Here is a 16,874-nt window from a genome sequence, read left to right on the forward strand (position 1 = left end):
TTACCTGTTACAGGAAAGCCAGGAAGCTTATTTAATACCTCAGAATGAAATCACGTATCCCAAATCACAGATTTGGGCCAAGCTATTCAGCTTTCAGTCAATGAGCACTTTGTTTTGTGTGGCCAAGGTCCGAATTCTTTCCCTATTTTGCCTTCCTAGCTGCGCTGATAAAATATTCTGGATGCTTTTATTTCCAGCTTTGGAAGAAGAAGGTGGTTTTTGTCTGCCCCGGGTGTCAGTCAAAAGGAAAATGTTTACCAGATGTCTGTGTCCATAACCCCCTTTGAATCACTTCCCTGCAATCACTTCCTCTGCTCTCTCTAACACTGACATCTCTTTGTTTTCTCAATGGGGCTGAAGGGATTAGAGAACAGGAATCCCCTCGGGCTTCAAAGGCAGGGTTAGAGCTGCGGGGCACCATTGATTCCCGTACTCTGCAGAGCCGGAGCCACGGTCTTGGAGAACCTGAAGTTGGAGTTGACCCTGGAGCACATCCCTGTGGTGTAGTAGGAGCTCCCGCACTCGTGGGACCAGAGAGGGCTGCAGGCCTGCGGAGGGAAATAAAGCATCAGCGATGGGTTGAAAACAGCCACTTTTTATTGCTGCTTCACTGCTGTCCTCTCCTTTGGCATCATTTTCCCCATGGAAGGTGAGGTTTCTGAGCCCTGCAGTGCATGCAGCATGTGTATAAAACACACTGAAAGGTGTATTTGCATGCATTTACATGCCGTTGTACATGCATCTGGTTTTACAGGCTACTGTAGAAGCCCCCTTTCCTCACCAGAAAGCTGTTGTCCTTGGGGTTGGTGGCCAGGCTGAGGCCAAGGCGCATGTTGTCCTTCCGCTCGGAGACATTGGAGAGTGTTACCCGTCCTTTGGAGAGAGGATGAGGTTAGGGACCACTGCTGAGCAGGGATGCTGAGGAGGGATGCTGAGCGAGGATGCTGAGTGGGGATTCCGAGAGAGGATGCTGAACGGGGATGCTGAATGCGGATGTTGAGCGGGGATGCTGAGGGGGGATGCTGAGCGGGGATGCTGGGTGGAGATGCTGAATGGGGATGCTGAGCGGGGATGCAGAGTGGGGATGCTGAGCAGGGATGCTGAGCGGGGATGCTGAGCAGGGATGCTGAGGGGGGATGCTGAGCGGGGATGCTGGGCGGAGATGCTGAAGGGGGATGTTGAACGGGGATGCTGAACGGGGATGCTGAATGGGGATGCTGAGCGGGGATGCTGAGCGGGGATGCAGAGTGGGGATGCTGAGGGGGGATGCTGAGCACCCATCCCACATCCCCATGGTGCTCCCCATCATCTCTGGAGCAAGGGGGATCCAGGGGAATGCTGCAGGAGCGGTCTCTGCCTCCTCACGCTGCAGACGTTGTGCTTTTGATTTATTTTGGAAGCATCAAGATGAAAACTGGTTTTTCCCCCTCGGATGCCACAGCCAAGAAAGAGAAAAGTCTTCTAGGGAATGAAGCTGGGAGTCAGAGATGGCATCTCTTGCACTGTCAGTCTACGAGCAAATCCCTCTCTGAGCAGCTCCTGTGTCTCAAGGTTTATTGCCCGACCAGCAGGCATTTAGCGGCTGATTTACCTTTGTGCATTGCTTTCGTTTCCCATGTTTCACAAGCCAGAAACTGGGAACAGCCCCCAGGGCAGCCCTGTTAACACCCATATCATGGAGCTGTGACACAAACACTGCCATTCCTCTACTTAGGGGCCCAGGGCGATGCAGCTCCCTGTGATCCAGGGCTCCTCTTTGCTGTTTTGCCTGAGAAGCAAACTGAGAGGGAGGAAACTGGACAATTAATGGTAAAACTGGGGGTTGGTTTCATTTCCTGTGGCCTTTGGAAGCTTCTTGCTGAGGTTTAAATGGAGGGGAGGCTCAAAACCCAAGATCTATAACACAGAGATCAAAGGAGCTCAGCCTGAAGCTGAGCAGCTTCCAACAACCCTCACTTCTCCCCTGCAGACCGACCTTGAGCTTGCTTCCCCCCACCATAGGCATACACCACAGCAAAGCCAGAGGAAAAGGGGCTTTATCCCATGTCATAAATCCTCCAGCATCCCAGCTGCAGATGCTGCCACCCGCTGTCCTGCTCTGGTACCCAAGTACCTCACCCCCTGCAACCACAGGGTCGCAAATCAGCTCCTGCTTCTCCACACTGTGGACACCTCTGCTGCCTGCTCACGGTCAGCTTGGCATCCCCCCAGGGCATCTCCGTGCCTGGTTTTACTCAATGGCCTCAGTGCTAACCAGACAAGTGAGTGGATTGGGTATAAATCAAATAGGATGTGCTCATGGAGCCAATCTTTTCATTTAAAACCCATTTCCAATGGAGAAAAGATAGCTTTTTAGCAAGATTCAAATTTACACACATGAGAGATCCATCTCCCTGAAGAATCTTGATGTTCTCACAGAAAATAATCAATAAAAAGGAAAAAAAGAAAACTCTGCTTAAAAAAACCTTTAAAAGCTGGAGCCCATCAATCAAATACCGCAGAGGATTCAGATTTCCTCCTCCCTTTATCAGCTCTGGTAGAAAGTGGGATAGTTCAGATTCATTATGATGAAAAATGAAGTGAGAACCACTGCTCCAATGATAAAACCTTGCCCCAAACCCCAGCGATGCCCCTCAGGACCATGAGAAAGTCCCTGGCTCTCATGTTCCCTGCTGAGATGGGGATGTGCCCATCAGGTGTCCCACTCCGGGCAGCAAAGGGGACCTCTTGCACTGCCTTGACCCGGGAAGGGCATGTCCTGATGTTGTGATATTGGCATGGTTGGTGCTAGACCAGTCCAAGAAACCCTGATAAAGAGCCTGCTTTCTCCATCCAGGGAGATGGGATTGGGATGCCTGTGGGATTGGAGCACCCCTGGGGTCTCTCCTCCTGTGACAACACTGACAGGGCCCAGAGGTGGCAGGGCTGGGTGGTAATTCCCAGATACCAAAGCCATGGGAGCAGGCTGGATCCTGGGAGCAAAACACCTTTGCACAGGGAATTGCTGCGGTGGGCACATTGAGCATCCCCTGAAGAGGGAATATGGACACCGCCATGTGCAGCCAGGTGTTTGCTAGAGGGACCGTTATCCATTGATAAGCTCATTCTGATCATTTCATAAACCAGTTTAAGCTATACTAAATACATAATTTGTTCACTTCCTTCTGATCTGCTTGATTTTACCCTAATATTGCTTAAAGCTCAGCACCAGGAGTAACAATAATTCCTTATCTAAAAATCCTCCTAAAACATGCACTCCTCCTGCTTTTGGGGACAATCTTGCCCTTTTGGGGCAGGAGGGTGCATCTTTAGAGACCAAAGCAGTGATAACAAGCACTATGTTAAGCCCAGCTGCCCCCCTCCATGTGCGGTACCTAGGTTGAGTTTGGTGCAGTTGCTGTGGGTGTCGCTGGTCACGGGGCACTTGTAGACATCTCCGGTCTTCTGCTGGCCATTGGTTTCATAGGGAGCTCCCACCACCAGCCTGTGGGAAAGAGGAGTCCATCAGTGCCCAGTGCCTGGATGGGAGGTGTGGGAATGAACCCACAGACAAGGAATTCCCAGCCCAAGTCCCTGCCTTGGTTCAGGAGGTGTCAGGAGAGGGGACACCATCATCCCCCTGACCTGACTCAGTGCAAGCAGTAAATGCACCAATTCAACTTCCCCTTCCCATGACAGCAGCAGCAATAAGCTGGGGATGATGACTCAGTGCTGCTTGGAAGTAAAGCCCATCAGATACCGAACGAAGGGTTTATATCTTATTAATAAATACATAATAATGTGCTGTCCCATCCCTGGCTGTGTTCAAGGCCAGGTTGGACACAGGGGCTTGGAGCAAGCTGCTCCAGTGGAAGGGGTCCCTGCCCATGGCAGGGGTTGGAGCTGGAGGAGCTTTAAGGTCCCTTCCAACCCAAACCAGTCTATGATGCTATGAATAGCAAGGAGGTGATGCAGCAGTAACAGCAGCTCACACTGGGATCCACAGGGAACTTTTGCATCTGGGACATCAGAGGTATTTTTCTCACTTCTACTTGTAAGACTTGACCAAACCAGCACAAACCAGCAAACCAAAGGAAGAGGAGAGCAGGACCTGAGGAATTTGACCATTCCTTCCAGGCTAGTTCAAAAATACCCTCAACCACGAGTTATTGGCATCTTCTGCTCCCAATGTGTTTGCCCAAAATAAATCTGCTCCGTTGCTTTTTTTGCTGTCAAAATCCTACCGGTGGATCACCAGATAAACTGGACCTCTTTTGTTCTGCATCACCCTCCCCAGCAGCTGGCAAAGCAACTGTCCCCAGCACAGATGTTCCCTGTTAGACCAGAAATGGTCATTTTTGAAGCTGCTGCTTCTACAGAGACGCTGAACTCTCATTCTTTTATTCCATCACTGTAAAATGGAATTGCCACCAAATTAAAAGCTCCAAATCCTAAGCAGCGTTCAAGGATTCTCATGGAAATACTTCCTGTCTTATGGCTTCTTTGCTAACGAGGATATTAATTAGGGGAAATTAACAACCATCTGGAGGTGTCCTCAATAGCATCCAGAGGCTCAGGGAAGTCTGGTACCTTCTCTCTGACCTCTACAAGGAATGCTCATGCCCCTCTGCCACACTGTCAATGCCCATTTGCTCATGGTCAGATATGGGGGGAAGATGGAAGAGGTGAAATGTGGGAGGGGGAGAGAAAAAGACCTTGAAGAAGAAATGAAATAAAGGTTGAGGCACTTGAGAAGATAAAGTTCTCCTTTCCTAGTTCTTAATCCCCAAAGATATAACGTAAATGGGATTTAAGATGAACTTCTCAGAGCGGCTCCACCTTGATGTGCTTCCCCCTCTGGAATCCTATCTGGGACTTTGCCATTGATTAACATTCACATATTAATATTATCACACTTCCTATAAATAAACATTCCTGAACACCAGCTGTTATTAGGTGGAAGCATCTCATCCAGATGTGAGACGGTGACGAGGGCAAACCGCATTCCCCCAGTTCCCAGCCCCACGTCAGGGCTGGGAGCTCAAAGACAGCCCAACTATTTGCAGCCGCTGCCAGCAATGTGGAGCTCATGAAACCAGAATTCTTGTCTCCCAAAGACAATGGAATTGTTTTCCCTTTCCAGTTAAGTTTAAGTGATTAATTAGCTGAAGCTGTCAAATTCTCATGGAAACTTGGCAGCTCGGGAAGAGGCTTTTCCAGCTGTTTGAAAGGTGCCGGTCACAAGGATGCTGTGAGTGGTCCCCAAAGTGGGCTGTCAGAGATGCTGCTCTGCTCACCAGCTCACAGGCCTGCTTGCAAACCATTTCCTTCACTTTGTGGTTTGTAAATCTGTGCTCTAAATGTTGTTTTTCTGTTAAAAGGAAAAATTCCATTCCGAATCACCCAAATCCAATCACAGCATCTCACTGCAGCGGGGAGCCCTGCTTCATCCCCGCTCTCCTCCTCCCCACACACCCTTGGGTCACCCCACATCTCCCCAGAGGGTGACAATCCCCCCATCAGCCACAGCCTGATGCTAAACAAGCAAAGCCTCTGCAGCAGCCGGCCCTTGCGTCATGGCTTGGCTAATAAATGAAGCCTTGAAAGCAAATAAGAACCAAACAAGCCCGCCCTCGCCTTCGTTTTCATGCACTCCGTATGGGGACAACAAAAGCAAAATAGAAGAGGGGATTAAATGCAATAGGCACAGACTGCTCAGAGCAACATGTCTGAGGATGTATTTTTAACTTTCATCTGGGAAAAACAAGAGGAATAAGGAAAACCAGGCTGTTGGTGGAAATACTCGAGGAGCCTCAGCACAGCCAGCGAGGCGGAAACCCAGCTTCTGCTTTGCAAGCAAAGCCCCCATGCTGGGGCCTGCTGCTGGTGCCCTGCCCGGGCTGCAAACATCGAAATGATGTGTTAAACTCAATTTGCATCTCTTTTTAGCACTGGTTGAAGGGGGTTTGTTACACGTGAGCAGCGTGTGCAGCACACAACCCGAGCTGCTGCCGTGCTTCAGCGTCTGCGACAATTAAAATCACAGCAGCTCGCACTGATTGAGTTATTGGGGGTTTTCTCTTAGTCAAAACATGATCCGGTGAAATTCCCTGTGTCACAGATGCTAATTCATGCAGTTATCTTGGTAACGAACCTGATAAATGATGTTTGGCTGGAGCACGTCTCCTAGAAAAACATCCATCCTGATTTGAAGGCATCAATGAGGGAGAAGCCAGAGTTTCCCTGGGAAATCTGCTGCAGGGTTCATCCCTGCAGAATCCATGGATGTACCCCCAGGCTCCTGCGCTGAGTCAAAAGGATGTGCCCATCCCCAGCATCCCACCATCCAACCGACAGGCCTGGCTCTGGTTCTGCTTCTGTTATTCCATCCCTATTTATCTTCATTTATTATTCTCTACTGCATCAATTGCTAGTTTCTACCCGTTGCCCTTTAAGTGCTGTTGGCTTTTCCCAGCCCTTTCTCCCGCCAGGGCTATGTTAACCAGCATCTTTGCTCAGACATAGCTCAGCCCCTTGCCCCATACGCGTGATGATCCCATACCCCAACCTGAGCATCCCGCAGAGACCCCTCAACCTTTCTGCATCCAGCAAATTCCTGACTTTCGAATGGAATCACCCTCCCCTGGCACATCAGGCTCCCTGGGTGCATTGAGGAGACGTTGAAAAGCTCATTTTGAGCCTTAAGTTATTTTGATTAAATGGAAAGAAATCAGGAGAGGAAGGTATGTCTCGCTGGTGATCCGGGAACGCAGGGATTAGGGAAGGAATGGAGACGCTGCTATACTTTTCACAGGATTTTTCAATCAATGGGACACTTAATCTCCTGTAAGGCAAATTCACTTGCAGTTAATTTAGTCAAGATGGAACTGGATGAAGAAGTGATTCGGGAGGTTCAGGAAAGGGAGGGCTCAGCTATGGAAAACTTTAACCGGGATCGGAGCTCCTTGGAGGCAGTGTGATGGAGGAATGGACCTTGAAGGGTTTTTCTCCACATTGATGGAAAAAAAACCCCTTAGTGGGATTCCAAGGAGAGGCTGAAACAGTGGCAGAGGCAATGAGAAGGGGCACAGGAGGATGTGGGACCTGAAAACGAGCCCTTGGGCTGACAGCATCTTTCTGTGCAGCCTCTGGCAAATCATTTGACCAACCTCGGGTCAATTTTTCATCTTTAAACAAGAGACAGCTCTGCTGAGGAGCAGGGCCATGCAGGACAGAGCTGCTGGTGGGCATTAGAGCCCATCGCTCACTCCCAGCCTGCATGTATTACCCCAGTCAATAGAATCATGGGATGCTTCGGGTTGGAAGGGACCTTAAAGCTCATCCGGTTCCAACCCCCTGCCACGGGCAAGGACACCTTCCACTAGAGCAGCTTGCTCCAAGCCTCATCCAACCTGGCCTTGAACACTTAGACAACCTTAACAGACCATCTACTAAGTACTTAATAGACAACCTCATAGACAACCTAGCACTGCAGTGCTCCATCCCCATCTGGGGTGGTTTAGGGGGTTTCTCTGCCTGCAGAAGGTGCCCATCTGCCACTGATGCTCCCGAGCACCCTTGGTTGTTATTCTTTCAAAGGCTGATCAGTGTTCCTCCTGCTTTAGGACAAACCCTCTCATTGCAAAGCGAAACACAAACACGACTGCAATTTCCCCTGCGGCCATGCAAGCCGGGAATGATGCTCCTAATTACACATCCCATTCCCACAGCACGTCTGCAAACCCCTCCCGTGTCCGGGCAGGACCTGGGGAACCATCTCCCTCCACACCAAACAGCCACGTCATGGGAACGGCCCCGAGGGGACCCAGCACCAGGACATGGGCACAAGCAGGATCTGAGCCCTGCTTGATGCTGCAGCATCCCAGTGAGCAAAATCACTGGCGTTCTCCTTAAAATAGCGTCTGATGCTGCTGCAGTACACGTCTGAGGAGCTCGCAGCATGCTGTGGTCAGCAGCAATGATACTTGCTTGGTTTTCCTGCTGTAATTTTTTCCCTTGTACTTAGGGCTATTGCAATAAAGAGGTGTTTACAGGCGAGGCCTCTCAGTGATTCTTGGCCTGGCCGTGGGTTTCCAGTGCGGTGCAGGGATTTGCTGCTCCATGTTCGCTGTAGGCTGCACATGTTCCTCAGGACTCGTGTGTTCTTTGGCTTCCTCCTGCAGGTTTCCAAAGCAAATGCTGGTCTGTGGCTCTGGTTCTTGCCTGGTGCCTCTTGCTTTCCCCGGTCACCCATTATCACCAGTTAACAGTGTCTGGGGGGCCCCCCACCCATGGATTTCTGCATGGGAGGCACTGTTGGGTCACTAGCTCCAATGTCACAGCTCAATCCAGCTGCCCTGGACTGGGCACCAAGGCCCCCAAGCTCTAAATAATGAAGATGTGGTTGCAAAGGCCTTTTAATGGGTAAATAACATGGGCTGGGAAGGACCAAGACCCTCTGCCTCCATAGAGAACCTAAGTGAGCAGCTCGCGTATATTGTGGTGGCACAGCAGGACTCAGTGTCCATCCACCTCCAGCCTCACTACAATAAGGGCACTGGTGAATGGATGCTAATGCTATGGTGCAATGAGGATGCCTTAGAAAACACCAAGGAGGCAGTTTTCCTCTGTGATCCAAGGACTTGGCCTTAGTGGGTCTTCCCCAGCTCTTCCTCAAAATCCTGGTGCATCTCAAAGGGGAAAGCCCACCGGTGCATCACAGCAAGCAAAGGCAGGTTAGGGAATCAGAGGTTTGGGAAAGCCTCTGGTAAGCCCACAGGGTTAAGACAGAGGAAACCTCCCCCCCTTTGCAGGGGGCAGGCAGGATAGAGACGCTGCTGGGATGTTTGGGAGCCCAGGAATCACGGAACCAACCTGGCCTTGAACACTGCCAGGGATGGGGCAGCCACAGCTTCTCTGGGCACCCTGGGCCAGCGCCTCAGCACCCTCACAGGGAAGAGCTTCTGCCTAAGAGCTCATCTCAGTCTCCCCTCTGGCAGGTTCAAGCCATTCCCCTTGGCCTGTCCCTACAGGCCCTTGTCCCAAGCCCCTCTCCAGGTTTCCTGCAGCCCCTTTAGGCACTGGAGCTGCTCTAAGGTCTCCCTGAGCAGCTGCTCTCCACTGCTGGATTTGCTGTGTAGCCCAAATCCCCATTTCTGCACGTGGCACCCATCAGATCCCTTGGGAACAAGAACACCAAGTGCAGTTTTGCTTTCTTGCTGGATGGGGTGGCAAACCTTTTCCTTCCTCTTCTTGGTTTGTAACAGGCTGAGTGTTGGTTTGCCTGCAAGGGGATGTCCTCCTGTGAGCCCTGCAGTGAGTAACACGGGACCACATCTATTTTTTGAGTAGATCAAATGTTTTCTAAAAGCACATAAAAGAAACGAAAGGGCCCAACCTTGCAGCTGATGCAAACCAGCCCCGGAGCCTGTGATAACCACAGGGCTTTATGGCCAGGAGGACCTGCTGCAGGGATGTCAGATGTCCCGTGTCCTCGAAGACACCCTGGGAAGGTGCCAGGCAAGGCAGTCCCAAAGAGCCCAGTGATGCTGTAACAAAGCCTATGGGGTTTATGGGATAAAAAGGCCATATTGTCCCAAAGAAGGGACAATTCTGAGCACAGGAGATGGGGTAGGCTGCTGGAGCACCCCACACCCTGCGGGCAGCCCCTGCCTGCAGCCCTGGCATGGTGGGAGGGAGAGCTGGGAGCAGACATTATCCCTGTGCCGGAGGAATGCTCTGCAGTTATGTACCCTTCCACCAAAATAATCCAGGCGCTCGGGTACTGGCCAAACCACAGGAGAACAGGAGCCAAGAAAGCTGCTCGCAGTAGTAGGGAAATAGCAAACCTCTAACTGTTTTTCCAGATCAGCACAATTATAGCCTTCAATCCACCGAGCAGATTTCTCTCTGTTCTCTCTCCTCTTTTTTCCCTTTGGCCAGGCTCAGAGTGGAAACGTAATGTCTGTGCCTGGAGGAGCTGTGGGCATGGGGCTCAGGAGGATGCCTCTTCCCAGGCACCCTTGGATGGGGTTAGCCTTGCAAGGATGAGCTCTTGCTGAGGGCAGTGGGGAGCTGTGCGTGGAGGAGTTCAAGGGGACCTCTCTTTTGCATCCCTTTGTTGCAAAGCAGGGTGAGGACAGCACTAGACATGAGCTCAGGATGGTGAGAGTACCTAGAGAGCATCCAGCATCCCAAACACTGGGCCTGCATCCCTTGAAGCCCATTGGCTCCGCAGCCCTGCCACCTCGCCTGCAGCATCAGTGAAGGCCCAGCCACAGCCAGCTTGGGAATGCTGTGTTTATTAGTTTTACAGCTTCTGAAGGCTAATGGCTGTTTATTCCCAGGGTTTTCCTTCCACAGCCAGTTCTCCTCAAGCTTCATTTTTCACATAGCTGGAAGCTTTCGATCCACAGATCCACAAGCCAGCACAGGGCAGAAGTTCCAGCACTCTCTGCATGGAGCATCACAGATGCTGCTCTCTGCTCCATGGAGGCACAACCTGAACCCCAGGCTCCTTTCCCTCTCCTGCTTCTGTACTGGGGTAACTGGTGGCAACGAACTGCTGAGGGCAGTGGCTGGTGTGTCCTCCTGTGCACATGTGGGTGTAGCGAATGGGTTCTTTTGTCCTTCCTTAGGGAGTGACACAGTTCCTGCTTATGGGGTGATTTGAAGCAATTGAGAAAAGCAACTGGGAGAGGAGGTGAAAATGGAGCGGACTTTTTTACCTTTTTTCCCCTGATTCTGGATTTTTCTCCCAAATCCATGGGATTACAGTTTGTTGGCCACAAACACCCATGAGCAGCATGAGAAGAGCACACATGGAGATGGGAGCTTCCACATTTGAGGGACATGCATCCCACTTGTGGAAACTCTTTGCATGATTGAACACATTTATTTTGCTCAAATACATCCATCTACAGCAATAAGCCTTCCTGGACTGATGTGATTCACACCTTAAATGCCCCCATAATGACATGAAACAAGGCAAGACTTGGGGCAGAGGCTTCACCACTTCAGGTCAACACCAGCATCATCTCTGCTCTTATAGTAACTCAATTTCCTTCAACCAGAACTCCTGCCAGGCCACTTTGCCGAGACAGAGAGCTCCCACTTCCCCCAGGTTTCACCCATGGTGCTCGTCGAGGATGCTCAGACCGCATAATGTGGGTACCACTCGCACTGCCGACACCAGGAGCACCCCAGAGCAGGGCAGCCGCTGCCCGACTGCTGCTGTATGGAGCTACTCTTCTCATTAGGATGAATTTCAGCAGGCTCTTGTCATTCTTTCCATTCACATACTTGGAGAAGGCACCTCCAGCTTAATGAAAGAGGGAGAGAATGCGTTGAGAGAGAAGTCTGAAAGCCTCTTGCTGCTCTGGAAGATGTGGGGCAGAGAAAAGCCACCCCTTGAACTGATGAGCCTTCTGAGCAGTGTATTCCAAACTTCTTTCCCCCTGGAGTTTAATAATCCGAATTCTTTCCTCCCAGATTTTCCACTATTGGGGTTGCACTTACAGCCCCCATGTGCAAATGACTTGGCTCCTTCATCAACAGGTTAGAAAAAGGGACATAGTCACAACTAAAAATACACCTGGAGAATATGATATATGAGCTTGTATACACTCAAATATGTCTTTACACACACACATACATATATATATATGTGTGTGTGTGTGTGTGTGTGTGTATAAGCTGCTTTGAAACCCATCTAAAGCCATCCCCGCTAGCCAAAAGCAGCTTTAAAAGACTCAGACCGAAAGATAGGTTCCAAAGTCTTCAGATTCCACATTTGGTATTTGGCAGCTGGGTCTCTGCACGTTGTTGTAACCATCACTCCTATAGGAACCCCTCCTGAGATAACCATTTAGCTCCTCTGCATTACAAAAGGCTTTGTTGAGCTCCTCTGGGATGATATTGAACGATGCTCCTCTGGCTTCTACCAGCAACTGGAGTTTCATCTTTGCATCTCCATTCTTCCTGCCAGCTCCTGGGGTTGGCTGAGGCTCAGCAGGGCTATTACCCTGCTCAGTCTGTACTCCCTTGGTTTATGCTATAGATGCTTTGTTTGCTCAGTCATTTATCCTTTAACCAGAGTGAGTCACCGTGGCTTCATTTTTAACTGTGGACACGTATTTAATAGACATCTTGTATGGCATAATTGCACATTCAAAAAGACGCTGTACTTACGCATGGACACACTCACTCCGTGCAGAGAACATCCCCTTCCCTCATGCAGAGGAACCAACAGAAGAGAAAACTACAGCTGGGTCCTGCCTGGTGCTGGCAGGAGAGATGTGAAAGGACCAAAATGAACCAGAGAGGGTCTTTGCTCCAGTGTCCTGCTGGGAAAGGAGGAAAACCCCTCCCTTTCCTGGTCCCCAGTGCTTGACCAGCCCATCAGTGATGGTGGCATGAGGGCAAAAAAGGCATAAGAGCCCCCAGATAGAAGAGGAATTGCAGTCCCTCTGCCAGGGCACAGCCAGGATCATGTTTAAAAGAGCACCTATAACTAAAATTGGGCTGAAAATAGTAAAAAGTGGGTGTTTTCCACCCATCTCCATAGGGCCTTTCCCTCAGAGAGCTCACTTTGAGTGGAAATCTCTGCAGAGCAGCAAAACCAGCCTGGGCAGGCACTGAACCCAATGGCCTAGCAAGGATGCTCTGGCACCTGGCATGGTCATGCTTCTGGGGAGACTCAGCCTGGCCATGAGCAACCCGGTGCTTGGTCTTGAGCATCACCATCACACAGATGTGAGTCTGAACCTCAGAGGGGATGCTGGGTGTTAAAATACCTCCTCAGGACCCATATCTGCAATGGGACAGAGGTAGCTTCATGGGCTGCACCGCAGGCAACCTCCTCCCTTCCCAGCCTATCCCAGAGCACACGTTCCCAGTGGGAAGCTGAGCCTTATCCCACCATTCACAGCTTTATGAATGTTAACTCAGGTCTCTGCTGGAAGGAAACAGTGACCCAGAGAGCGGAAACATCAGCACAGGTTTAATTACAAACAGCTCTCTGGGATGCAGTGGGGACACTGGAGCTCAGACAGCGCCCACAGCATCAGCATCACCCCATTAACTGCATGCACGGGACCATTTGGGAAAAGCACACAATCCTTGTGGGAAGCTGGGGCTCAGAGCCAGTGGAAAGGCTCACCACAGCGTGCCTGGGCTGCTGGCCCCAACCTTCCTTTAGGGAAGCAGTGAGCAGGCCATGCTGATGGCAGCTGAGGAGACCAAGGTTAAACCAAACCTCCCTGCTCCTCTTTGCAGTGAAATAGCTCAGCTTGAAGACACAGGACAGGGTCCATCCCTGTGCCCCCACCAGCAAAGATCAGCACAGGTCTGAGGTTTGAGTTTCAGGGGTATCCATCTGCACTGATCCCATGTTTGCTGTCATCCACCCATAGGGCAGATCCTTCAGCTCCGCTGTCATCGAGTTGCAGGGAATTTGATGGGGTTTTGAGCTGCCCCCATCCCTGCAGCATCCAGATGTGCTCCTGCAGAGCACCGAGGGTCCCTGCCAACATCTGTGCAGGATCCTCCAGCCCTGGCGCAGAGCAAAACCTGCCACGAAACCCAAAACCTGAGCAAAGCCCATCCAAGTCCCATCCCGTGCTCCTGATGGACACGGGCAGGTCTGAGCGCTTCTGCAGACCACGGCTCCTCGGTGGAAACTGTATTAAAGGGGATGGCCTCGACCCAAAACCCAGATGGGTTTCCAGCAAGCACTGGAGGCCAAGGGGCCCTGGGAACCATGGACCTGCCTGGAGCAAAGCCCCATGCACAGCACCTGCCACAGCACAGCACCCTCCATCCACACACCATCAGATACAAACCACACCATTATCCCCCATATAAACCTCCTGTTTTCAAAAGGAAAAGTGCTTCTATTCTGTGGCACCAGCATCACCAAGAGCAAACCTCAGTTTCCCTCCAAGCAGCAGCACTGCCTACCCCAGACTGGTGGTTAGATGGAGCAGAAGGAGAATTCCAATGTTCTGGGTAGGTTGCTTTAGATCCCCCCCTCTCCAGAGCCCAGCGCAGAGCTCACTTACCATTTCTTCCCTCCGATGTCATGCTGCTGCACCGTGTAGCCAAAATACGCTTCCTTGGAGCCAGCTATGATTTTGGGTCTCTTGGTGTCGATGTTGAAGGTGTCAGTGAACCCTGGCAAGAGGAAAGGAGGATCCTGTCAGTCAAAGTGCTGTGATGGGAAGCGAAAACCCCTTTCCACTGTGGTCAGATACTGACCCAAGAGGCTAGCAGTGTCCATCCATGGAGATAGCCAAACCCCCACTGGACACAGCCCTGGACAGCCTGCTTGAGCAGGGCTTGGAATGGGTGACCTCCAGAAGTGCCTCCAACTCCAACCATCCTGGGAATGCTGCTCCCACCAATCGCACAATGAGCCCCAGGAGCATCCTACATGAAACAGGGGTGGTTGTACTCCATCACAGCAGCTCCATGCTATGGTATCCCCACAGCCAGCCCTGATGGAGAAGAAGATGCAAGACCTGCAGGCACCCAGCACTCCTCTCTCCAGCACTGAGCACTCCAGAAGCAGCTATCCCAAAGCTGCAGCTTTAAGCAGGTTCAATTATAGGGTTTAGAGACCTCAGCTGTGCAAGCCCTGGAGGCATCACAGTATCACAGTATGTTAGAGATTGGAAGGGACCTCAATAGATCATCTAGTCCAATCCCCCTGCCAGAGCAGGAACACCTAGATAAGGTTACACAGGAATGTGTCCAGGCGGGTTTTGAATGTCTCCAGAGAAGGAGACTCCACAACCTCCCTGGGCAGCCTGTTCCAGTGTTCCGTCACCCTCACTGAGAAGAAGTTTCTTCTCAAGTTTAAGTGGAACCTCTTGTGTTCCAGTTTGTACCCATTACCCCTTGTCCTATCATTGTTTGCCACTGAGAAGAGCCTGGCTCCATCCTCGTGACACTCCCCCTTTATATATTTATATACACTAATAAGGTCACCCCTCAGTCTCCTCTTCTCCAAACTATAGAGACCCAGCTCCCTCAGCCTTTCCTCATAAGGGAGATGCTCCACTCCCTTCATCATCTTAGTTGCCCTGCGCTGGACTCTCTCCAGCAGGTCCCTGTCCTTCTTGAACTGAGGGGCCAAGAACTGGACACAATATTCCAGATGTGGTCTCACCAGGGCAGAGTAGAGGGGAAGGAGGACCTCTCTCGACCTACTGACCACCCTTCCCTAGCCTGCCTGCTACCAGGGCAAAAGGGTGTCTCTGGTTTTACCCCATCTTGATGAAGGGTGATAAACCATGATATAAAGGAAGAAGGTGTTTTTCCTCTGGGCTGCTGTAAAAGGGAATCAGGTGAAGCCAGGGATTCAAGGACAGGCATGGGGAGGAGAGGAGAGAAGAGGAGAGGAGAGGAGAGGAGAGGAGAGGAGAGGAGAGGAGAGGAGAGGAGAGGAGAGGAGAGGAGAGGAGAGGAGAGGAGAGGAGAGGAGAGGAGAGCACCCTCCTGCCCTCTGACAGCTCCAAGAGCAAGTTGCTTGCCAGGGAGCAAATCCTGGGGGATTGGTCTGGATTCTCCTTCCTCTGCCAGGAGCTGGACCCAGGGCCAGGATGCTTTGGGGCTGCTGGAGATGCCCCTTTGCCTACCCATGGGTGCAGGAGCTGCCCAAATCATGGCCACAGCTTCCATGGGTGCATTCACAGAGAAACTGGTGGGGGCAAAGACCAGCCCTGGGCAGGGGGAAGAGCAGTATCTGTGCCAAGGAGCTCCAGCTCTGCATTGCCTCTAGTCCTGGTGGATGCAAACTGCTGCAGCCCAGAGAAGCTGTGGCTGCCCCATCCCTGGCAGTGTTCAAGGCCAGGTTGGACACAGGGGCTTGGAACAACCTGCTCCAGTGGAAGGGGTCCCTGCCTGTGGCAGGGGTTGGGGCTGGAGGAGCTTTGAGGTCCCTTCCAACACAAACCAGTCCAGGATTCTATAATATCCCATGGTCTGCATCCCACAGCCCATAGGTATCAGCCCATGATACCCAGTGCATATCTTTATCCAGAGACCCACACGCTTTGCTCAGGCCAGCAGCATACCTCAACCCTCCATGGGTGCAAACACTTCACAGCCTCTATAAGGAGATGATGGGGTTTTATCTTAATGTTATTTCCTCCCTGGCTTTGATAAGCATAGAGGGACATGGCCCAGGAGGACCATGTGGGAGATGCGGGGAGGGATATGATAGCCAGGGTATCCTGGATGTTCACACACCTTTGGGCAGAGAGTAGCTGGTAGGTGGTTCGTGCCAATGAAATATCTTAGCATCCTCCTTGAGGACAGCTTTAAAAGCAGCAGAAGGATCACATTTGGTATTTATAGGAGTATAAAGGGGCTGTCAACAGGAGAGGCTGGGAATGGCGCTTCCCAGGCAGAAGAATTCAGAATGGGAATTGTTTTGATAGGCAGGAATGTTCAGGATAAACCCGACTTTTGCAGTCCAAATCTGCAGCACTGGCTCCATGAGCAGAGAAGTGCGGAGCGTGGCCAAGGAACGCTGAGGTAAGGAGCTTTGAGATCCTACAAACAGAGGAAACTCTAGAAAGCAGGGAGGGGAAGGAGGCGCGGATGGGAGCCAGCACATTCTGTGGTACATTGACCTGATTTAACATCACAAAACAAACTCAAACCTCCTCCCAGTTAACTGTTACCCACCGGAGATGCAGAGGCCAGGACCAGCCATTGAGAGGAGTGATGGGTAAAGGGAGGGATGAGAAGGTCATGGGGATGCTGAGAGCATGGGGTGGCACCCTAGACCTGCCTGGAAGAGGGGGGTCGTTTGGGTTTATGTACCCCATATCTTTATATATCAATATCTTTATATATCTTTATCTACCTTTATATATCTATATATATCT

The 16,874-nt window shown here is 51.2% G+C and overlaps 1 protein-coding gene across 1 annotated transcript in view; it reads right to left on the minus strand.

The window, feature by feature from the left end:
* Nucleotides 1-16,874, minus strand: part of ITGA11 (integrin subunit alpha 11) — a gene marked incomplete at both ends in the record, with an annotated part of 43,610 nt that overhangs the window by 21,934 nt on the left and 4,802 nt on the right. Inside the window, 4 exons of the mRNA XM_080626765.1 lie at nt 434-548; nt 782-873; nt 3,375-3,484; nt 14,040-14,151. Of these exons, the coding sequence (XP_080482891.1) occupies nt 434-548; nt 782-873; nt 3,375-3,484; nt 14,040-14,151 (429 nt within the window). The remainder of the gene's footprint in view (nt 1-433; nt 549-781; nt 874-3,374; nt 3,485-14,039; nt 14,152-16,874) is intronic.

The sequence above is a fragment of the Psittacula echo genome (genome assembly GCF_963264785.1).
Source record: "Psittacula echo genome assembly, chromosome: 10".
Lineage (NCBI taxonomy): Eukaryota > Metazoa > Chordata > Aves > Psittaciformes > Psittacidae > Psittacula > Psittacula echo.